Source organism: Mustela nigripes, chromosome 1, assembly GCF_022355385.1.
Source record: "Mustela nigripes isolate SB6536 chromosome 1, MUSNIG.SB6536, whole genome shotgun sequence".
Lineage (NCBI taxonomy): Eukaryota > Metazoa > Chordata > Mammalia > Carnivora > Mustelidae > Mustela > Mustela nigripes.
In genome coordinates this window covers 107,624,723-107,649,481 of record NC_081557.1, presented here as the reverse complement: position 1 = coordinate 107,649,481, position 24,759 = coordinate 107,624,723, and the positions used below count along the sequence as shown (strand labels likewise).

General features: G+C 44.1%; 1 protein-coding gene and 1 long non-coding RNA gene across 4 annotated transcripts; one reads left to right on the top strand and one right to left on the bottom strand.

Annotated features, from left to right (window-relative positions):
- Nucleotides 1-1,491: 1,491 nt before the first annotated feature.
- On the bottom strand, nt 1,492-22,444 carry NPM2 (nucleophosmin/nucleoplasmin 2). 3 transcript variants are annotated; one of them, XM_059392995.1, is made up of 8 exons: nt 22,087-22,444; nt 21,889-21,974; nt 21,592-21,717; nt 3,836-3,929; nt 2,905-3,080; nt 2,677-2,711; nt 1,853-1,886; nt 1,492-1,771 (listed from the first exon to the last, which is right to left on the bottom strand). In XM_059392995.1, the coding sequence occupies exons 1-8, from the start codon at nt 22,232-22,234 to the stop codon at nt 1,727-1,729; spliced, it is 744 nt and encodes a 247-aa protein (XP_059248978.1). In that variant the 5' UTR covers nt 22,235-22,444; the 3' UTR covers nt 1,492-1,726. The 3 variants fall into 3 exon arrangements, with proteins under 3 accessions (XP_059248978.1, XP_059248974.1, XP_059248976.1); XM_059392991.1 differs by lacking the exon at nt 2,677-2,711; XM_059392993.1 differs by lacking the exon at nt 2,677-2,711 and having other exon boundaries at nt 1,492-1,636.
- A 43-nt stretch (nt 22,445-22,487) lies between these two features.
- LOC132013371 (uncharacterized) lies at nt 22,488-24,405 on the top strand. The gene is made up of 3 exons (XR_009402993.1): nt 22,488-22,806; nt 24,126-24,213; nt 24,375-24,405. It is a non-coding gene; the product is annotated as an uncharacterized LOC132013371 (long non-coding RNA).
- The last annotated feature ends 354 nt before the right edge of the window (nt 24,406-24,759 follow it).

Sequence of the window (24,759 nt, the reverse complement as noted above, 5' to 3'; positions counted from 1 at the left end):
CCCAGCACCTTCTTCCTGCAATCACGGCAGCCTTCTCTTTGTTCAGACCTCCAAGCTTGCTCTGCTGCAGGCCCTTTGCATTCTTGGCCCCTGCTTCTGGGAATGTCCTTCTGCCAGCAACTCCTGGCACCTGCCAACCCCTTCTTGTCTCTCTTCTCCTTTGAGGGACTTCCTCTCGTCTCCTAATAGTACTTCTCCAGCCCGGAAATTGGCCTGTTTCACTTCCTCCAAAGCACTGGACAGTAACTGACATTTTGTCATCGACTTTTGTTTCCACGAGACTGGAGGGGACTTAAAGGTGAAGAATTTGTCTCCTCTGTCCTGTGTCACTGTGGCATGAAGCCATGGAAAATGCCTGCAGCCCACCATCCTGGGGCCAGATGTGAACTGATGTCCCTTAGCACTGTCCAGGTAACCCGAGGTCAGTGGCTCATTCTCATTTGTTAAAGGGTGGGGTGATGCCCACATCTTTCCCAGGGGATGTAGACAGCAAAAAGCAAGAAGGCTAGCCCTAACCTCCTCCATCTCTTCTGGCTTTGAGAGAAACTGAGGCTGAATATGGACACGCAAGCCTGATTGCTGACCTTCCCGTGCCAGCCTCTCACCTTCCGGGGCCCTGCCTCAGGATCCTGGAGAGAGGCAGGACCATCTCCCCATTGGCCCACTTTAGGTTTGGTTGGTAGGGGTGTAGGGGAGGGCCAGGGAGAAGTCAGAGGGCCTGAGAGCATTAAGCCCAAGTAGGGGGCCATCTGTGTGTCACGATGGGTGACCCAGGCTTCGGGTCATTCACCCCCTTGCTATTCCAAACACTTTGGGGAACCCTGTTCCGTGGTTCCGGGAGCTGTCCTGGGGGAAGCCTCCTCACACGGGGGTTAAGAGTGTTCACCCATCCACCCCTGTGAGAGACCCTCTACAGCCTGCCTCACTCACGTGCCCCGCCTGGAAGGGTCTCCTTGGAGGTCCAGGCCTCTGGGCTCTCGCCTGACACAGAGCTTCACACAAATCACACAAATGAGCAGGAGCCCACCCTGAGCAGGAGGCAAGCCTGGGAGTGCATGGCTAGCATCCCCCCTCCTGGGTTCCACCAGATGTCCTGTGTATTTGACAACTGACAGATGTGATCAGGGCCAGGAGAAATCCTCAGGCTAGTCTGACGGGGGACAAGGCCCTTCCTGGCAGGGTGGGCGGCTCTCGCCCTTTGGTTTGGTACCTGGAAAACTGGCCAGCCACAAGGGAGTGTGGACACAGGAAGACCCACACCAGCTGGAGCTCCCTCAGGCCGGAGGCAGAGAGCTGAAACTGGGTAAGGGGTTGAGATACTTGGTTCCCCCCACAACAAAACTGGGGGGAGGTGGGAGTTAGAGGACAAGAGAGGGAGAGAAGAGCTGCGCAGTACCCAGCTGGCACATGGTCGCCCTCTGCCGGGCACACGGGCTCACTGCATCAAGAAGGCAGGCCTCTGCGAACAGATGGCAGAAACAAGGTCCTGGCAAAGCAAACTTTATTGTAGCCCAGAAGCTGGAGTTTCCCTCCAGGTCCTGCTGAAAATTGCGTTGGGCTGAGGGTCTCTTGTGTCGCTCCTAATAGCTCCATCCCATTCAGACTCAGATGGAGAGAGGCTGGTGGTGGGGGGAACCTGCAGAACGTGCCAAGGAAGGAAGGCCAGCCTGCACGGTGCTCTAGCTGGCTCTCCCTCGGTCACTGCAGCCAGGACCCTCCTGGCCCCTCATTTCTTGGATCCGGGCTTTTTAGGTTTGAATGTGGGTTTGGCCTACAGAGAGAAGGGAGGGTGCCCATGTCCCACTCCCTCCATCTGCTCGTCTCGCCCCCCACCCCTTCTTCTGATACTCACCTTTTTCACAGGACTCTCGTCTTTAAGACTGGATCTGGAATTGGGTGGGGGTGGAGCAGGGAGGAGGGAGTGGGTGGGAAGGAGAGAGTGTTCAGCCTGACACCAGTAGCACAGACCCTCTTCGTGCCCACTGGGAGAGTTGGGGGCTGCAGAATTCACCTCTCCACCTGTCACCTGCCGGGGACCACTCTGACTTGCTCTTATTCTAAATAACATGTCTTGTTCTTCTCAGGCGTCCATCTGCTTTCTTTTTTCAATCACAAATAGGTCCTTTTCATCATAAAAGTAATGTTTAACTAAGTGCCACAAAATATAGCAAATAGAGATTAAGTTACTTATTTTATTTCCCTACCAGTATTAACATTTTGGTGTGTTTCCTTTTGGGCTTTTTGCTTTGTTTTCTTCTAAAAACATGTGAAATAACATGAAAGTGGCTTACTATCCTATCTTTTTTAATTCTATAAACACTTCCCAGTATGCTATATTCTTCATAGACATTAGGTCACATTCCATTGGGAAAATGTGACATAGCTTAATTCGCTAGTACATTGGTTAACATTTAGAATGCTTCCATTTTTACTACTACTTAAATAATGCCTATCTCGGTGCCTATCATTTTACAAAATCCCATATTTTGGATGGATCTTTGGGAAGGAATCGCCATAGTGGAATTTGATCAGAAGGTAAGAATACTTTCATGCTTTTCCAGGAGGTGTGGCAGCCGGCAGGGGACTCGTACCCGTGTGTACACAGGCCAGGCCCTTTCTGGCCCCATGCACCCCTGCTACAAGATTTTGGCCAAGTTAATAGATGGAAAAAGTTACCTCACTGCCTCCTCTTCTTTTTCCACCTTTTTTTTCTGGGAACCAAACAGTGGTGTTGGGCCAGTTAGGGTGGGGCCCAGGGTCAGAGCGGATGCCCGTGGGGCACCTGGGCGGAGCACCCAGGCTGAGCAACTGGCAGCCCTGCCTAGGCTTCGGCACAATCAGGCACACTCCGTGCAAAAGACCTGGCTGGGTTTCTGAGGAGCCTCTGGGGGTCCCTTCCCTCACCTTGGCAATGCTTGTCTGCTTCTGGGATGCCGGCCTCTTGACTTGTTTAACAGGGGTGTTCTCCTCTAGGGACACATCTACATCATCATCATCGTCGTCGTCGTCGTCATCAACCTCCTCGCTGTCACCTTCCTCTTCTTCCTCCTCCTCCTCCTCCTCTTCTTCCCAGGGTAGGTCTGCATGGAAAGGGGGCAGGGCCTCGGAGCTCGGGGTCTCCACCTAGCTCCCATTCCGTGCCATGGGTCTTGTTCTCAGAGCTGCCCTGGGGAAGCCGGCACCTGCTGCCACCTCAAGACCCTTTCTGGCCTGACAAAGTGGAGGCTTGGGTGGGGTGAGGGGTCCAGAAGCCCAGAGGGCTGGCAGGGGAAGCTGCCAGCTGTGGCTCTGGCTGGGAAGGAGCCAGAGGAGGGCGAGGGTGGGCAGAGGGAGCAGCTCAGGAATGCAGACCTTATCCTGAAGGAAGCAGAGGCTGCCAGGGGCTTGGGGTAGGACAGTGCCCTGAGGGAGGAGGGACAACTGGACAAAGGAGGCTATGAAGGGAGTCAGCAGCTGCCTTCATAGGGAGCTGGGCTGGCTGGGGCCCATATTTCTCTCCCAGCTCCATGCTTCATGGCAGCTAACCTTCCAAGTGCGGGTCGTACTCGGCATCATGCAAACTTGTTCCTGAATATCCCGTGTATCCCTCCCAACTGCTCTTTGAAGATGAGACCAAGTACACCCCACCTTCATGCTATAGGCAAGGGGACTGTGGCCCAGAGGCGCCGGCGGGTAAAGGAGGACTTCCAGTCCAGATGACTGGCGATCATGCTGCCTTTGGGGATTTTTGCCAGTAATTCCAGAATCCCCCGAGCACTAGAGTGCCTCTTCCCTCCTTGGCCCTGTGTGAGGCATAGCACTCTGAGACTTTCCCGGGGTCCAGGATCTGACTTACTGTAACGTTCCTGGCCACTGAGGAACACAGGTCCAGAGCCAGCCCGCAGCTGGAAAGTGACTGGAGGAGAAAGCTCCAATCCCATGAAGACAACCTGCAGGGGGAGAGATAACGAGGGCAGGAGCAGAGAAGATGGGCTGGCTCAGCTCTGGCAGCTGCCTGCCGGCTGGTCTCTGACAGAAACACTCAGAACGGATCCCCCAGACACCAACTAGACACACTGGGCCTCACTGTGTCATCAGCCCCTTCCTGTTGAGGTGGGTTCTGTCGGAGGAGAATGGGAATCTGATAAACCCGTTCTTGTTAAAGATCCCAGACAGGCTTCCAAACTGAGGGGCCACTGTTCCATAGAGAATCCTGCCTGCTACTGAGTATCCCCCAAATTCTTATGTGAAGCCCTAACCTCCAGTGTGAGGGTATCTGCAGGTGGGGCCTTCGAGAGATAATTAGGATTAAATGAGGTCATGAGAGCTGAGCCCTCAGGATGGGATGAGTGTCCTTGTAAAGGAGACCAGAGCATTCCCTCTGTCACTGTCTCTCTGCTATGGGAGTTCAGATAGCAGGCAGCCACCGGCAAGCCAGGAACAGGGTCCTTCCCCAAATCTGACCATGCTGGCACCCTGGTCTCAGACTTCAGCCTCCAGAAACTGGGACAAAATAAATGTCTGTTGTTTAAGCCCCTCACTCTGTGATATTTTGTTAGAGCAGCTCACCCAAATAAGACACTGACCAAATGGGAAAAGCAGACACTAGGTGGTATGTACAGTACCAGCAGTGTGGATGTATGTGCGAATAAGTTAGATTTCTCTTAAGTGTGAACTACAATTTTCAGTGCACAGTACAATATTTTTTTCCTTACACTTCTGCAAACTTATCAAATTTTCTGGAGTATTGATGATGATACTCCTATTTACTGATAGCCTACTATGTGCCACGCCCTAGGCCAAGCATTTTTTGGGCTTTATCCATTGAGCCCCTCCTGACAGTCCCACAATGGAGATGTCCTGACTTCACAGAGGAGGGAACGAAGGAGGCTTCGGGAGAGGAATTTAGAATTCTGAGCTAAGACGGGAAGGAGATAAGTGAAAACTGAAACTCTGCAACCAGCAACACCTTTAAATGTTGGATAAAATGTGCTCCAATGTTTTCATTGCATGGCTGCATAGTAAGACAGAAGGAAGGGGTCCCGTGCACCAGAAATGAAGGTGCAGTGTGTGCAGGGGCCGAGCGCAGCTGAGGGGGGATGGGCCTGAAAACAGCTCTGGCCTGGAGTTCGTTTGCCTAAAAATTACTTACTTATTTGCTAGAGAGAGAGGCAGGCAGAGGGAGAAGCAGGCTCCCCACTGAGCAGAGAGCCTGATGTGGGGCTCCATCCTAGGATCCTGGGATCATGACCTGAACCGAAGGCAGACGCCTATCCCACTGAGCCACCCAGGTGCCCAATGACCTTGGGTTTTAACACAAACTCATGGATAGGAGACAGGGCCTGGGCTCAAGAAAGGAGTGCTGTCACGGAGCCTGCTGAATGGAGGCTAGGACCCTCCAAGGGTTGTACCTCAATAAAAAGCTCCAGGGACAGGGTGAGGTGAGGAGACTCCAGAATTCCAAACCCACCTACCAGGAACTCCTCCTCCCCCTACCACTGATGGAAGGAAATGCAAAAGGGATAAAAGAAGTCTCCTGTGAGAACCCAAAACCCCAAGGCTGTACCTCTCACTCACACAGAGTTTGAATTCACTTGGTGAGTACTGCCTAGTCAAGAAACTTGTCTAAAATCCCAGGCTGGTGACAGTCCTGGGCAAATGGCAGACACAAATGCAAAACTATCCCCTTGGGACACTGTCAATTTTCTTCACATGGAATCCTTTCAGAAAAAAAAGACCCTGAAGACATCTCCCCATCTAAAATTACAAAACATTTTTCCTCTTTCTCTGCCATTCCCTCTGGTTGTACTCTCTGGCTCTCTATCTCTCTGTCAACTAAATAACATCTTTTTTTAAAAAAATTATTTATTTGTCAGAGAGAGGAATAGAAAGAGCACAAGGAGGCAGAGAGAAGCAGGCTCCCTGCTGAGCAAGGAGCCTGATGTGGGACTCCATCCAGGACCCTGGGATCATGACCTGAGCTGATGGCAGATGCTTAACCAACTGAGCCACGCAGGCAACCCAATAAATAACATCTTTAAAATTACAAAACAGACAATACACAATCCCATTAGAGTGAGCAGAAGGAAATAAAATGACGACAGACCAGCACAGGCAAGAACCTGAATCAAAAGAATAACAATCTAAACAATTGTGAAATCAGATCGATAAAAGTCAAATAAACAAAAATAGGAACCAGAACCATGAGAAGAAGTATTAGGAGAAATAGAAAGAACCAAATGCCCCTTCTAGACTGAACAAAGGGTTAAAAAGCAGAATAAACCAGCTGAAATAAGGATCAGTAAAATGGAATTATGCTGTGAAGAAACTGCCCAGTACCCAGCAGAGAGACAAACAAAATATGAAAGAGAACCTGAGAGGTATGGAGGACACAACGAGCAGATCCAACACGCGTCTATTCACAGTAAAGGACTAGAAGCAATGGAGTCAATACACAGAGCAATAACCAAGAGCTTCTAGAAACCATCAAGGACATAGATCCTCACATCCAGAAAACCTACGTCCTGAACAGATAAATAAAAACAAATGTACACCTGAACATGCCATAGTGAAATGGTGGAAGCAAAAACAAAGAGTTCATCTTAAAATAAACCAGAGAGGAAACACAGATTTCCAAAAAAGGAACAATAACCAGACTGAAGGTTTTGACAGCAACGTCAAAAAAGAGAAGAGAATGTCATCCTCAAAGTTTTGAGGGAAACTACCTCTCTATGTAGAATTATACACAGCTAAACTATGATGAAGGGATGAGTAAAACAAAAGATATTTCCAGGCAAAGCCCAAGTAAGTTCACTACTCCCAGACCTACTCAATGAGGTCTCAAAAAAGATGATAATTAACTCATGCAGCCACTCAGGAAAACAGTATGGAGTTTCCTCCTGTTCCTTAAAAACAATATGAAGGTACCCTATGACCCAGCAACTGCACTACTAGGTATTTATCCAAAGGATGCAAACATAGTGATCCAAGGGGCACGTGCACCCCAATGTTTATAGCAACCATGCCCACAATTGCCCAACTATGGAAAGAGTCCAGATGTCCATTGGCAGATGAGTGGACAAAGAAGAGGTGGTACAGAAAGGAGACAAACCATAAGAGACTTTTAATCTTAGGAAACAAACTGAGGGTTGCTGGAGCGGGGAGGGGTTGGGGAATGGGGTAAAACTGGGTGATAGGCATCGGGGAGGGTATGTGTTGTAATGGGTGCTGGGTGTTGTGTAAGACTGATGAATCACAGACCTGTACCCCTGAAACAAATAACACATTCTATGTTAATCAACTGAAATTAAAAAAGAAAAAAAAAAAAAAAAAGAAGAGGTGGTACACACACACACACACACACACACACACAGAGGAATATTACTTGGTCATCAAAAAGAATGAAATCTTGCCATTTGCAATGACAGGGATGGAGCTAGAGGGTATCACGCTAAATGAAATAAATGAGTCAGAGAAAGACAAATATATGATTTCATTCATATGTGGAACTTGAGAAACAAAACAGATGAACATAGGGGAAGGCAAGGAAAAATAAGATAAAAACAGGAAGGGTGGCAAACTTAAGAGACCCTTAACTCTAGGAAACTGAGGGTTGCTGGAGAGAACGTGAGTGGGGGTATGTGGTAAGTGGGTGATGGGCCTTAAGGAGGGCATGTGATGTGATGAGCACAGGGTATTATATGCAATTGGCAAATCACTCCATTCTACCCCTGAAACTAATAATACACGATATGTTAACTAAATCAAATTTAAAGATTTTTTTTTTTAAAGAGGGCAACTACATGGGGAAGGAAGAAGTGGATACGAGCAGCAGTGGTGAGCAAGCAAGTTGTTCAACAAAGAAAAATCCAAGTAAGCATCACTGTAAAACAAATCACACTAGTATTGACTAGTATCGAGTGGTTTAAAACAAGCTGCAACTAAGACTCTGCATGGTAACAGGTAAGTTAAGAAGAGGGTAATCAGAAAATCTCCCTGGACTGTTTTGGGGCGGGGGGGATAAAATATTAATTTTAGACTAATCATGCATGATTGTTAAAAAATTAAGAATCAATACAAGTTAGAATGAGATTCAACAGCTTCCAAACCAATAGAAATGGGGAAAAGAAACCTTAATCTCATAAAAGACAGGAAAAAGAGAAAAAAGAAAAACAAAACATGAAAAAGTAAGGAATACAGAATCACAAAGTACATGTTACAAATAAACCCAAGTATATCAGCATCACAGTAAACATAAACAGACTATATTGGCCAGACAGATTAACATAAAACATAGTTACTTACTGCATATAAGATACATGCCTAAAACATAAGCACATAGAAAGATTGAAGAAAAGATATGGAAGCATACACAGCAGGTGTGGCAGAGGCTTCTCATGCCTAATGCAATATACATTCTTCCTTTTTTTCAAATAGTATCAGTGCCCTGATACTGTTCAAATACTGTACCTACCAAAGACCATATTCCCCAGTTTCCTGTGTAGTTGGCTGGGATCATGTCACTAATTTCTGGACAAGCAGAATTTGGTGGATGGCGCTTGTGTGAAGACTCCTTAAGAGGTAGACAGAGAACTGAGAAAAGCCCCTTTGGTCTCCTCCTGTTTCTTCTCACCTATTACCCTAAATGCAGAAGTGAGAGCTGGAGCTGCAGCAGCCTTTTTGGATTGTAAGATGATTCTGAGGAAGGAAGTTTTGAACCAAGGTGAGAAGAAAGAGAAGAGAGTCTTTGGTGAACATGGAACCATCTTACCAGCCTTGTACTGCCTATCTCTGGATGTCTTCTATCCAAGACAGAAATTAATCTTGAGTGTGTTTGAGTCCCTGTGCTTGGGTATCTGTTATTGCAAGCACACCTATTTAAAACAAAAATGAAGTGAGATGTACCACTTAGGGAGGGATGCTGGCAATGACCGAGGCTGTGTATGTGTGGGGGTATGAAGTATATTCCTTTCGATTTTATTGTATACCTAAAACTGCTAAAAAAATAATAAAATCCTTATAAAAATGAAGCTAGTTGTATTTGTTAGGACTAGGTTTGATAACAAATAGCAGAAAACTCAATGCCACTGGCTTACATAACAGAGAAGCTTGTTTCTTTGTCACATGAACTAAACCTGGATATAAGTGGTCAGCTGCGGGTATACTGGTCTTCAATCACCAGGGATTTAGGCTCTTCCTATTGTGTTACACCACCATATTTAGTACATGGCTTCTACTTTCTGTCCCAGGATGGCTGCTCATTCTAGCCATCACATCCATATTCCAGCCAGCAGGAAGGAGGAAGGGATAAAAACAGTCATGTGATCTCTCTCTAAGGACACTTTACCACTTCTGCTTACATTCCATTGGCCAGAACTTCATGGCCATGCCTTATTCGCAGTAGCTGGTAGCCAGCTAAAAGTCATGAATTCCATTACTACAGAATAAAGGAAAATGGATATTAACAGGAAATTGGAAAACAAATAAATAGCAGATGATGTAAGCTTGAATTCAATAAGCATTTTTGGGGATAAAGAACTAATATTAGTTTATCAGGAAGATAATTCTGTTAATCATACGGACCAACAACACAGTCTAAATATACATAAGACTACAGCTACAGTATCAAGACAGTGTGGTATTGGAAGGAGAGATACAAAGATCAATGAAACAAAAGACCTAGAAATAGACCCACACAGACACATGCAACTGATCATTGATAAAGGCGCGCAACTGGTTAAAGGGAGAGAGGAGAGTTTGTTCCATGAATGGTGCCGGAGCAACCAGACACCCATAGGTAAAGAGATGAAGCTTGACCTAAACTCCACAACTTCTACCATAATTACTTCTAAACAGATCATGGGCTGAAGTATAAAACAGGAAACTATAAGACTTTTGGACAAAAACCATAGAAAGTCTGATTTTGGAGCAGACTAAGAGTTTTCAGACTTTCTAATAGCAAAAGTCATACAAGGAAAACTGGTAAGATAGGCCTCATCAAAACTAATTTTGTTCTATAAAAGTTCATTGGAAGGGATAAAAAGACAAGTCACAGATTGGGGAGAAAATATTTGCAAACCACAGACTTGACAAAGGACAAGTGTCTAGAATCTATAAAGAACTAGCAGAACCCAACAGTAACAAAACAATCCAAGTAAAAAATGGGCAAAAGACATGAACAGACATTTTATTGAATACAGAGATGGCAAATAACAAATAAATACGACAAGGTGTTTGGCCTCATTAGCCATTAGGGAAATGCAACTCAAAAGCACCGTGACATACCAAGACACACATTTTAGAATGGCTAAAGACAGAAAGAGTGACAACATTAAATGTTGGTGTTGATGCAGAAAATGGCAATCACTCATGTAAATGGTACAGCCACTTTAGAAAACAGTTTGGCAATATAGTTAAGTAAGCAGGAAACCACCATATGACCCAGAAGTTGTACTCAAGGGAATTTATCCCAGAGAAGGGAAAAGTTACACTTACATAAAATTTTTTACACAAATGTTCATAGCAGCTTCATTCATAACTGCCCCAAAGTGGAATCAGCTCAGTTTTTCCACAGATGAATGGTTGAGCTGTGGCACAGTGAGAGCACGGAATACTACTCACCAATAAAAAGAATACACAAACAATTTGGATGAAACTCCAGATTATGCTGAGAAAAAACAAACAAAACAAAACAAACAAAAAAAATCGCCTGTTCAAAAAAAGTTACATGTGTATACCATTTCTAGAACAAAAACTGTAGAAATGGAGACTAGGTTGGTGGTTGCCAGAGGATAGGGACAGAACAGGAGGCAAAAGGGAGGTGGGGGTGGTTATAAAAGGTTAATATGAGAGATCCCTGTTGTCTCCCCTGTCCCACATTGGTGCTAAATATATGAACTTAGGTGATGAAATTGTACTGAACAAGATGGCTTGATTGTATCAATGCCTATACCTTCATTTCAATGTTAGATTACAGTTTTGCAAAATGTTACTTGGGGAAAACTGGGCAAATATATAGGGATATCTCTGTATTATTTCTTACAGTTATATGTAAATCTACAATTATAAAAAAACTTTTCAACTGAAAAATAAACATCTATAAAATAAATAATAAAATTATAAGAGGAACCCACTGGAAATCCGCAATCATAAGAGGGAGGTTTTATTATTATTATTATTATTATTATTATTTTTTAAAGATTTTATTTATTTATTTGACAGAGAGAGATCACAGGTAGGCAGAGAGACAGGCAGAGAGAGAGAGGAGGAAGCAGGCTCCCCGCTGAGCAGAGAGCCCCATGCGGGGCTCGATCCCAGGACCCTGAGATCACGACCCGAGCCGAAGGCAGAGGCTTTAACCCACTGAACCACCCAGGCACCCCATAAGAGGGAGTTTTAAACACAAATTATTTTGGTAATTGATAGATCGGGGAGACAAAATAGGTAGGTTTGAACACAATTAATAGACTTGTAATTGGACTCCCCAAGAGAGAAGTGAGGACATGTTTATAAAAAAATAAAAAAATAATTTAAAAAATTAAAAAAAAAATAAAGGCACAGTAAGATTTAAAAAAAAAGAGAGAGAAGTGAGGAGCAGAAAAAAGTATTTGCATAATAATGGCCAAAAATTTTCCAAATTTGATGAAAACAACAAACCCACAGATTTAAGAAGTTCAAAGAACCTCAAGGCATTTTATAAATTGTTCCAAACCTGTGATGAGGATAAAATCTTAATGCAGCCAGAGGTAAAAAAAAAAAAAAAAAAAAAAAAAAAAAGACACTGCATAAAGAGGAATTTCTGAAGATAAGGATGCTAGATTTCTCCAAATTATGCAAGCTAGAAGGCCAATGGAGCCATGTTATTAAGTGTTGAAGGCAAAAGTGTCAACCTAGAGCTCTACACAAAGTTTACCAGAAATGGTAAACATAACAATGTTTTATTCTAATTTCTAATCTCTTTAAAATACAGACTGTCTAGGGGCGTCTGGCTGGTTCAGTCAGAAGAGTGTATGACCCTTGATCTTGGGGTTGTGAGTTCAAGCCCCATGTTGGGTGGAGAGGTCACTAAAATAATAAACACTTAAGGGATGCCTGGGTGGCTCAGTCGGTTAAGCCTCTGACTGTCGAGCTCAGCTCAGGTCTTGATCTCAGGGTCGTAGGTAAAGTATTAACAATGTAGTGTGGGATTTATAGCATATGTGGAAACCAAAGTTATTACAATAATAGCACAAAGGATGGGAAATGAGAAATGAAGTGTACTGAAGCAAGATTTTCATATCATTCATGAAGTGGCATAATTCTATTTGAATATAGACTATTGTAATTTAAAGATGCATCTATAAATTCTAGAGCAACCACAAAAAAGATAATAAAGAGAGGAGATCTATCTAAGAAACCAATAGTGGAGATGAAAATGTAATCATAAAACCCACTTAGCTAACCCAAAACAAGGCCAGAAAAAAAGAAGAAAGGAACACAGACAGGACAAATAGGAAGGCCCGTATCAAGACAATAGGTTAAAATCCAGCCTTGTTGATAATTATTTTAAATATTAACAATCCAAATACTCTAATTAAAAGGCAGGGATGACTAGATTGGCTAAATAAGAAAGATTCAATTATATGGTAACTAAAGGGAACCTACTTTATAGAGAGATATGGAAGTTAAAAGTAATATGACAAAATTAAAAAAAAAATAGGAAAAATTTAGCACAAACAGTAATCAAAAGGGAGCTAGAGGCTCTAATCAGACCAAGTAGACTTCAGAGTATTTACCCCAGATAAAGAGTGGCATTTCATTTTAAAGGGATCAACTAATCAAGAAGCTATAGCAATCTTAGTATATGTGCCTAATAAAATAACTTCAAAATACATGAAGTAAAAACTGATAATTGATAGGAGAAATGACAGAAGCACAGACAGTCCTTTCTTAGTAGCAGATCAAGTATACAGAAGATGAGTAAGGATACAGAAGACTCCAACAAAATTACCCACCAGCTTGCTATAACTGACAGTAATAAAACAATACATATAACCACAGAACAAACATTCTTTGAGAATTAAGGAACTATTCACCAAACTAGATGTTATAGGTCATAAAAGTCAGAAATGATATACAGAGAGATTTCCTCAGACACAATGAGATAGAACTAGAAATCAATGAGAGAATCTGAAGAAGAAAACTATAAAATAATTTAAATGGAATGAAGATGAAAACTGTACTTATCAACATTTGTGGGATGAAGTCAGAAAGGTGCTTAGAAGGATATCAAAGCATGAAATGGTTGTATCAGAAAAAGACCAATTGTCTAAAAAAAAAGTCAATAATATAAAATTCTGCTTTAAAAAACTAGAAGAAGAGCAAATTAAAACCCAAATAGACAGAAGAAAGGAAATAAAGAACAGAGTTTAATAAAATTCAAAAGTGGGTAAACAACAGAGAAAAGTTGAGACCGAAAGCGGGTTCCTGAAAAGATGGATAAAAATATTAAACCTGTAACCAGACTGTACAAGGAAAATGGAAAGACACAAATTGCCATTATCAGGAACAAAAGAATAGAGTTTACTACAAATTTTCCAGAAAAGGAATGGAACATTATGGACAACTCGATGCCAATGAATTTGACAACTTGATCAAAATGGAAAAATTCTTTGAAAGACATAAAGCTCTCTTAAGAAAAAACAACCCACTATGTCCTACATCTATTAAAGAAATTTAAGTTGTAGTTAACCAGATTGCTTCACACATGAGTTCTACCAAAATATTTAAGGAAAAAAAAATAAAAACCAAATTTCTATGAACTATTTCAGAGAACAGGAGAGTATCTTCCTTCTCATTTTATGAGGTCAGCATTACCCTAATGCTAAAACCAGACAGAAACAAGAAATGACAAGAAAACCGCAGTTCAATGTTGCTCATAAATATAGAACAAATACCTTTTTTAAAAAAGATTTTAAACAATCTCTATACTCAACAGTATACTCAACTCAGCCTTAAACTCACAACCCCGAGATTAAGTGTGGCATACTCTACTGACTGAGTCAACCAGGCGCCCCAATGCAAATATCCTTAATAAGATATTAGCAGATGGAATTCAGCAATAGATAAAACTGTACATTCTTGGGATAAGTCCCAATAAATATAATGATATATTTATTGTCCTTTTATGTATTGCTGGCTTAGTCGGTAGAGCATGTCACTCTTGATCTCTGGGTTGTGAGTTTGAGCCCCATGTTAGGCATGGAGCATACCTAAAATTTAAAAAAATTGTGAGAAATAAAATTTGAGGGATGCCTGGGTCGCTCAGTGGGTTAATCCTCTGCTTCAGCTCAGGTCATGGTCTCAGGGTCCTGGGATCGAGTCCCACATCGGGCTCTCTGCTCGGCTCTCTGCTCAGCTCTCTGCTCTGCTCCCTCCTCTCTCTGCCATCCTCTCTGCCTACTTGTGATCTGTCAAATAAATAAATAAAAATCTTAAAAAAATTAAATTTCGAGGTGCCTGGGTGGCTCAGTCAGTTGGGCGTTTGCCTTTAGCTTGGGCCACCCAGACGCCCCTAAAATATTTTTTTAAAGATTTTATTTATTTGAGAGAGAGCATGAGAGCGCACACAGGAGGGAGCATGAGCAGGGAGGGGCAGAGGGAGAGGATCTGAGAATATGAACCAGACTCCACACGGAGCCTGGAGCCAGATGCAGGCTTGAAGCTATGAATGTGAGATCTTGACTTGAGCTGAGATCAGGAGTGGGCACTTAACTGTGCCCCACCATTTGCATACTTTATACTGCACACAAAAAAAGGGGCACCTGGGGCTGAGTGGGTTAAGCCTCTGCCTTCAGCTCAGGTCATGATCTCAGGGTCCTGGAATCAAGCCCTGCATCGGGCTCTCTGCTCAGCGGGGAGCCTGCTTCCCCCTCTCTCTCTGCCTGCCTCTCTGCCTACTTGTGATCCCTGTCAAATAAATAAATAAAATCTTAAAAAAAAAAAAGAACTCAAAATGGGTCAAAGACTTAACTCGAAGAGCTAAAGCTATAAAACTTCTAGAAGAAAACATAGAAGCAAATTTTCATGACCTTGGATTAGGTGACGGTTTCTTAGATTCAAAGCCAGAAGCACAAGCAACAAGATAAAACATATAAATTGGACTACATCAAAATTAAAAACTTTCGTGCTGCAAATGATATCATTGAGAAAGAAGACAACTCAGAAAATGGGAGAAAAATATTTGCAAATCATCTGATAAGGGGCTTATATGCAGACAATATAAAAACCTCATGTGATTTAAAGAAGACTAATATTAAATACCAAACTCAAATGCAATTTTAAAAAATGAAAAAACACCTGAGTAGACAATGCTCCAAAAAAGATACAGAAATGACCAATAAAAACATGAAGAGAGCTTCAATGTCATTAGGTAAAGCAAATCAGAACCGCACTGGGGGCACCAGGGTGGCTCAGTCGGTTAAGCATCCCATAACTCTTAATTTCAGCTCAGGTTATGATTTTGGGGTCCTGGGACCAAGCCCCATGTCGGTCTCCATGCTCAGTGTGGAGTTTGCTTGGTCTTCTCCCTCTGCTCCTTCCCCTGCGCTCTCTCTCAAATAAGTATATAAATAAACTCTTAAAAAAAAAACAACCATGTTGAACTGCCAGTCCATACCCGATAAAACGAGTAATCAAAATGACAGACAATAAGGAGCATTGAAAGGATGTGGGAAAATCGGAATCCTCCCACCTGTGAAATGGTGCAACTACTTTGGAAAAGACTCTGGCAGTTCCTCAAAAAGTTCTATACGTCAAGCCGCCATGTGACCTGGCATTCGCGCCCCTACGTATATCCTCGAGAGAAATGAAAATATAGGTTCATCCAAAAATTTGTACATGAATGTTCACAATAGCATTCATAATAGGTAGAAATAAATTCCATAAACTGCTGAGTGGATGACTGAGATGTGGGATGGTCCAAACAGGGGATATCATTTGGCAATTAAAATAAGGACTGTTACATGCTATCGCGCAGATGAACCTTAAAAACATAGTCTTCTGTGAAAGAAGAAGCAGTCACAAAAGACCACACACTTTATGATTCGTATGAACTGACCAGAACAGGCCAATCTAGAGGGACAGAAAGTAGATTAACAGTTGCCTAGTGCTGCAGGGGTAGGGGATGGGGAGTGACTGCTGGTAGGTATGGAGTTACTTTTTGGGGCGATGAGAATGTTCTAAACTAAGACTGTGATGGTCACACCACCCTTAATTTACTAAAAACTATCTGATTGTACCTTAATAGGTGAAGCTTATGGTACACGAATTATCTCTCAATAAATACATTAATGCAATGTTTGGCAGCACCCAAAATCATGCAGTATGTTGGGGTAGATTTTACAAAGTGTGTACATGACCAGTTCCTTGAACACTCCAAAATATTAGTAGCAAAGGTTAAAGTTACATTAACGACATATGCTAGGCTGAAAAATGAAAGACTTAGAGAAGCATATGTTCAATTATTAATGACTCAAAATTGTTATGATGCCAATTCCCTTCAGAAAAGTCTATATACTCAATACAATCTCCATCAAAATCCCAACAGATGATTTTTAAAGAAAGCCTATGGCATCTGGGTGGCTCAGTTGGTTAAGCCACTGCCTTCAGCTCAGGTCATGATCCCAGAGTCCTGGGATGGAGCCCCATATAGGGCTTCCCCTGCTCTGCAGGGAGCCTGTTTCTCCCTCTCCCTCTGCCTGCCACTCCCCCTGCTTGTGCGCTCTGTCAAACAAATAAATAAAATCTTAAAAAAATATTAGGAAAGAAAGCCTGTTTTGAAATCTCCATGGAAATGCTCAGGACCTAGAATTGCCAACACAATTTTGGAAAGGAACAACAAAGTTGGAAGACTCATACTAATTTTAAGACTCCCTATAATTCTATGATAACCAAATCACTGTTAGGAGAGTAAAGGTAAAAAAATAAATCAACAAAATAATATAGAAATATACACATACATATATGGGCAATTGATTTACGGCAAAATGCCAATACAATTGTACAGTGAAAGGATAGTCTTTTTAAAAAATGTGGTACTAGAGCACTGGACAGACACTTGGAAAAAAAAGTCTCATTATCCTTACTTTATACCATGTAAAAAAAATTATCTTGAAATGGATCATTGACTTAAATATAAGAGCTAAAACAATAGCACTTCTAGAAGAAAATTTAGAAGAAAACATTTGTGACCCTAGTTTAGGTAATGATTTCTCAGGACACCAAAAAAATGAACCATAAGAAAAAAAAAATGTCAGGGGCACCTGGATGGCTCAGTCAGTTAAGCATCTTCCTTTGGCTTGGGTGATGATCTTAGGGTCCTGGGATCGAGTCCCTCATCAGGTTCCCTCCTCAGTGATCCTGCTTCTCCCTCTTCCCTTGCCATTCCCCCTGCTCATGCACTCACTCTAATAAATAAAACCTTTTTTTTAAAAAGGAGAAAAAAATGTCAAATTGGACTTTATAAAATTAAAAACTTGTGCTCTTTGAAAAAACTATTATGAAAAGGCAAGCCATGTACTAAGAGAAAATATTTGAAAAATAAATATATGTATGTATTTTTAAAGATTTTATTTATTATTTGACAGAGAGATAGCAAGAGAGGAAACACAAGCAGGGGGAGTGGGAGAGGGAGCAGCAGGCTTCCCGCTGAGCAGGGAGCCCAATGCGGTGCTCGATCCCAGGACCCCAGGATCATGACCTGAGCTGAAATCAGATGCTTAACCAACTGAACAACCCAGGTACCCTGAAATAAATATTTTTGATAAAAGGCTTGTATCCAAAATATATAAAGAACTACAACTCAATAAGAATAATTCAACCTAAAAATGGGCAAAACATCTCAACAGGCATTTTGCAAAAGAAGATACATAAATGGCCAAAAACCAAGAAGATGGTCAATATCATTAGTTATCAAAGAAATAGAAATAAGAACCACAGTGAGATGCCACTACATACATACTAGAATGGCTAACATTAAGACTGACAATGCAAAGTGTTGGTGAGGATGTGGAACACCAGAATTCTCGTCCACTGCTGGTAGGGATGCAAAATGGTATAGTAATTTGGAAAAACAGTTTGGCAGTTTTGTATAAAGTTGAACATAGACAAGAGGATGGGAGGGGAGAATAAAATTTAATATAGGCTTATCCGGTAGTTCGACTCCTCGGTATTCACTAGGAATGAGAACATATGTGCATACAAATACGCTCAAATGTTCATAGCAGCTTTAGTCATGGTAGTATAAAACTAGAAACTACCCAAATATCCATTAACAAGTGAGTGAATAGATCTTAACAGATATATCCCTTTGTAGAATAGAATATTACTCTGATATAAAAAAGGAGCACCTACTTTTTTTCCAACCAACAACATGGATAAAGTTCAGAACTGTTAGACTAAGTGAGAAGAGCCAGGTACAAGAGAATATGCATTGCCTGATTCCATGGAGATGAAATTCTGAAAGAGGCAGAACTATAGTGACAGAAAGTCGTAGATCAAAGGATGCCAGAGGCAGTGGTAGGTGGAAAGGGCTGACTCCAGAGAGGCATGAGGGAATTTTGGGGGGTGATGGAAATTTTCTCTACCTCAACAGCAGTGGCGGCTCCACTTGTAAAAGGCATTGAGCCCATTGGTGACTCTTACTGCGTATAAATTATATCTCAGTAAAGCAGATATGAAAACCAACTCGGGGGCGCCTGGGTAGCTCAGTGGGTCAAAGCCTCTGCCTTCGGCTCAGGTCATGATCTCAGGGTGCTGGGATCTGAGCCCTGCCTCAGACTCTCTGCTCAGCGGGGAGCCTGCTTCCATTCCTCTCTCTCTGCCTACTCGTGATCTCTCTGGCTGTCAAATAAATAAATAAAAATCTCTAAGACAAAACAAAACAAAAACAAAAACAAAAACAAAAACACAACAACAAAAAAACCAATTCAAAGAAATGGAAACATTGAGACAAATGGGTCCCACACTGTTCACTTCCTTACTCACTCAATCATTCTACATTGGGTTTCCACAGTATAGAAGGCACTGTTTTATAGGCACTGTGGTGAAGGCAGTAAATGAAACAGGCAGTCCTTGCTCTCTTGGAGCTTAGATCCTGGCTGGGGAGAAAGATATGGCACAAATGAAGACTGAGCCAGTGACGGGTCCCATGGGGGAATCAAATGATTATGGAAGGGTAGGAAGAGGGGGTGCTGTTTGTGGTCAGGGAAGACTTCTTCAGTGAGAGGACATATGAGCAAAGGTTGAAGTGGGGGGTATGTGTGTCCTTCTCACGGGATCAGTAAACGCAAGACTCCTAGGAAGGGGTATGTTTGGAATTTTCAAGGTACAGTCAAGAAAGTCAGTGTGGTTTGAGCAGAGTTAAGTGGGGGAGAGTAGCAAAGGTTGAGATTAAGAGAGGTTTCAGCAGGCCAGAACATAAAGGATTTTGGATTTCATTTGAAGTGAAAAGGGAAGCCACGTGGTCTGATTTGTGTTTAAATGAATCCTTCTTAAAGCCCCTGGCTGGCTCAGTTAGAAGAGCCTGCAACTCTTGATCTCAGGGATGTTAGTCCAAGCCCCACACTGGGTGGAGAGATTACTTAAATATTTAAAAAAATTAAAAGCATCCTTCTGGCAGCTGTGCATAGAATAGATCAGGAGTTGGAGAACTTTTATCTGTAGTTATTCGGTAAATACTTTAGGCTTGTGAACCATACGGTTTCTGCGGAGACTACTCAGTTCTGCTGTTACTGAGTGAAAACTGGCATGAATAATATATACATGGAGGTGTGTGGCTGTGTTTCAATAATACTTTATTTACAAAAACAGGCAGTGGGCTGGGTTTAATTCCGTAGTTTGTTGAATCCTGGAATAGACTATAAGGAACCAAGGATGAAGGTAGGTAGACCAGGTTGGAGGCAATAAAATTGAGCAAGAGGTAATGGTCACCTGGACCAGGGTATGGTAGGGAGGTGCTGTGTGGTGGTCAGACTGGATGGTGGATGTCTGAAGGTAGAGCCAACAGGATTTGCTGGCGATATGCAGTGTTTGAAAAGGAAGTTTTTGTCCTGATTAACTGGAAGAGCATTTTTATCCTGGGAGAGGATCGGGTTTGGGGGTAGGGGAAGAGATTATTGATAAAAACCAAGAGATTGGGTTTGTTAAGTATGGGTTATCGCTTAGGTATCAGATACATGGAGCTAGCCAGGGGACCTGGAGCATGAAGGAAAGAGAGTGGGCTTACAGAAATAAATATCAGAGTCTCCATTTGTATAGATGGTTTTGAAACCCCTGGCAATGAATGAGATTTAGGGGAATCTCAGAGATAAAGGGGAAAAAAGTTAGAGGGCAGTTTTACAGATAGGCCTCCAGATGTTCAGGGAGAGAGGATATTGGTCTTACCTTCGCTGTTCTACCACATAGAAGGAGAGAACACTCCATCCCCCTGTTCAGGAGGCTAGTATGCCTTGATACCCAAATAAGATAAGGAGTTTATGGATTAATCTCACTTATGAGTGTGTAAGTTTAAAAAAAGTTTTAATATATTAGCAAAGCAAATCTAGAAGTTTATAGTATGATCAAGTAGTATTTATCTTAGGAATGAAAAGTTGGCAGAATAGTATTCTATTAATATAACTTACCATGTTAACAGGTTAAATAAAGAACCTATTATTACCTGAGTAGAAAAGCATTTGCTAATCATTTATGATTAAAATGAAGAAATCTCAGAGTGCCTGGGTGGCTCAGTTCTTAAGCATCTGCCTTGGGCTCAGGTCATGATCCCAGAGTCCTGGGATGGAGCCCCATACTGGGCCACCTGCTCAGCAGGAAGCCTGATTCTCCCTCTCCCACTCCCCCTGTTTGTGTTCCCTTTCTCGCTGCTGAGTCTCTCTCTGTCAAATAAATAAAGCCACTGGGCAGCTCAGTTGGTTAAGCGGCCCACTCTTGGTTTCAGCTCAGGTTATGATATCAGGGTCAGGAGATCCAGCTCTGTGCTCATCATGGAGTCTGCTTAAGATTCTTCCCACCCCACGCTCACACGCACTCGCTCTCTCTCACAAATAAATCTCTCTCTCTCTCTCTCTCTCTCTCTATATATATATATATATATGAACAAAACAAGGACATATACCGCTATATAATCTTACCCAATATTATACTGGAGGTCCTAGACCGTGTAGTTGGATTTAAAAAAGACAAAAAACTGCTATTAACAACGATGATTTGCATAGGGAGCTCAAGATAACTTATTAGAAGTAAGAGAATTTCTGGATACACAGTCAGTATGGAAGTCATCAACAGTGTCCTGTCACCAGTATTAAAAGATTTAAAAATGTGATTTTGAAGAGGGGTTAAACTGGCCCAAGGTCACGCAGCTAGGAAAGGGTGCGCTGGGACGGACATGGGGCTCTCTGCCTCCTACAGCCCGGGCTTTTGGTCAGGGCTACACGGTCTCTGAGGAAGGGCTAACCTGCTGCGGAACGACTGTATCCCCCCTTTGTGTCTGTCCATCCCTACCCAGGAGTTGAGGCCTGAGCAGGCCCTCCTAGCGCGGGGCAGGCAGTCTCCCTAGGTCTGCGGGGAAAGGCTCACCATGGGTAGCACGGAGGCCTGAAGCGAGGCAATGGTGATGGGCTTGGTCTTCTTGTCTTCCTGGCAGGCTGGCGGCAGGATTTCCACGAGGTTCATCTCTTCTTTGGCTTTCTCCCCCAAGCATATCTGAGAGCGGTTGAAGACAAGACAGGCCACCTCAACACCTGAGGGCAGCGGAGGGAAACCCTGGTTCCACCTTCTGGGACCAGAGGGTCCCCCCTGCTCCTCGGCAGCTGTCCAGGTTCCTCCCGGCTGCATCCGACCACCCCTTCTGGTGTGGTGGGGGGGGGCACCCACCGTACTGAGCAGCAGCTTACAGTCCTGCTTCCCCTCCTTCTGGGCTTTGACCGTGCAAGTCCGCTTCTCCTGGTTTAGCTCACAGCCTGCGAAGGGAGGGGAGCGAGGGGGCCGGGCCGGCTCGCGGAGGGGCTCCCCGTTTCTATCACAACCCCCCACCCCCCGGGTTCGGGAGCCGCCAGGCCCTCATTCACTCACCCCAGAGCATGACCCTGGACACTCTCTCGGCCGCGCTGCTCGTGCTGCTGAGGTTCATGCCGCCGGTGGCGGGAGCCGGGGTCCCGGCGGCTGTGCGGAACGGGCGTCCCCGGTGAGCCGAGGCCCGGCCCGCATCCCGCGCCCGCATCCCGCCCCGAGACCCCCGCGGGCACAGCTGCGCAGCCCCGGGGCAAGCGGGTCGGGTCGGGTCGGGTCGGGGCGCTCGACGCCCAGTCACCCGGGCCGGGAAGGTAACTGGGGTTACCCGGGGGCCCCCTCGGTGCCGTCGTGATCCCAGCGGCCCTTCCCCAGGGAAGGCGGCTAGCCAGGCGCCTCGCCGGCCCCGCGCGCTGGGTGCCCCCGGCTCCCGCCCTCCAGGCTCCTCCCAGCCCCACCTGAGCGCCGTCGCCCACTGCGGGCTGTTAGGAGGCTCGCGCAGGGCCAGCAGGGCGCCGTCTACTCGGTCTTAAAGGAGAGGCCCTCCTTTCCGCGTTGCGCTCGGCCATCCCTTCCTCCTCCTCCTGCCGAGGCGCACCTGGACCGCTTGTTAAAGCGCAGGGCCAGGTCCCGTCTCCGCTAATTCCCACGGTGGAGGGCTGGGTGGAGCCAAGGCGATTTGCATTTCGAACAGGTCCCCAGGTGAAGTTGCTTGCTGTGGGCCCAGGACCACGCCGGGAGCATCACCTTCATGACCTCTGGGGACTCACTAAGTCCTGACGGGTGAGACCGCCCAGCTTAGACTTGCTTCTCCACCCCGGTGGGAAGCAGCATTAAGGCTTCTTTACTACTCGTCGCCTTCCTTCCTGCCCTTTCTCTGCCCCCTAGATGTGGGCCTTTTCCAAGGCCAGGAGGGCGGGTCCCCCCACGGTTATGGTTCCCAGAGAAGCGCCCTGTTTCCAAAAGGATGATTTCTCGCATGGTCAGGAAGGGGTGGGAATGAGTTTGGTTACCGTAGGGGCTGCTGTGGCTCACTGCTGTGAGCAATACACCGTGGGACACACTGGACGAGGACCAGTCATTTAACAAACAGCAGTTCACGGGGCGCAGTGCAGCGCTGAAATGTTTGCTTGGGCCCGGTGGGGGTAGTGAAGAGAGGCGGCTTTTCAGCTGACCACATCCCCCTCTGTCTTGCTCATGTGACATCTCTGGGAGCCAAAAATAACCAGGGATCTGATTAAATTTTTATTTCCCTCTCTTTTCCTCCCCCTCCCTTCCTTCCTTCCCTTCCTTTCCCTTATCCCCTTTCTTCCTCTCCTATCTCCTCTCCCCTCCCCTCTTCTCTCCATCCCTCCTCAAAGTATAGTTGCTCTCATTGTATTTTTATCCTTCACTCCCATCCAGGGAACTTCTCACCTACATTTAGGTTCAATGCTTTTCTTTTCTTTCTTTCTTTTTTTTTTTTAAAGGATTTTATTTATTTGACAGACAGAGATCACAAGTAGGCAGAGAGGCAGGCAGAGAGGACAAGCGGGCTCCCTGCTGAGCAGAGCCCGATGTGGGGCTTGATCCTAGGACCCTGAGATCATGACCTGAGCCGAAGGCAGAGGCTTAACCCACTGAGCCACCCCAGGCGCCCTGGTTCAATGCTTTTCAACAAAAGTGCCAAGGTAATTCAATAGGGATAGTCTTTTCTAAAAATGGTGCTATAGGAACTGGATAGATCTCTCTGGAACCTTGACTGGAGCTTCTACTGTGCAGGAATCAGCTCCCACCTGCCCCCAACACTTTTAACACATCAACTTTATTGAGAAATAATTTATGTACATGAATGCACTCGTTTAAAGTGTATAATTTGGAGTGCCTGGCTGGCTCAGTCAGTGGAGAAAGTGATTCTTGATCTCGGGGTTGTAGTTTCAAGTCCCACATTGGGTGTAGAGATTACTTATATTTATATAATAGAGATTACTTATATTTATAAAAATAAAATCTTTAAAAAGTGCATAATTAAAATTTGGCAAATGTATATAGCTGGGTAGCCACCACCACAGTCCAGTTATAATTTCCATCACTCTCCCAAATTTTCTTGTTTCTCGTTGCAGCCAATATCCTCACCCTAACGTCTAACTGGCATTAGGCAAACACCTATTCTGACACTGTGGATCAATACTGACTGTTCTAGAATTTCAGGTAAGTAGAATCCTACAGGGTCTTTTTGTCTGCCCTTTTTTGTTGAACAAAATGTGTCTGAGACTTATTTATCCATACCATTACTTCTATCAGTAGTCTGTCTCTGTTTATTGTTGAATAGTATTCCATAATTTGAGAAACAGACTTTTTTTTTTTTAAAGGTTTTATTCATTTATATGAGAGAGAGAGAGAGAGCACACGCGCTGTCAGAGGGAGAAGCAGACTCCCAGTGGAGCTGGGAGCCCGATGTGGAACTCTATCCTGAGACTCTGGGATCATGACCTGAGCCCAAGGCAATTGCCTAACCAACTGAGCCACCTAGGCGCCCGTATACCCCCAATTTATATACCCAGTCACCTGCTGGTCAGTTTTATGCATCAACTTGACTAAACTATCATACCCTCTTATTCAAACACTAATGAAGATGTGGCTGTGAAGGCATCTTGTAGAGTGATTAAAACCAATAATCAGTTGCCTTTATATAAAGATTACTCTCAGCTATGTGGGTGGGCTTGATCCCATCACTTGAAAGGCCTTAGGAGCAGA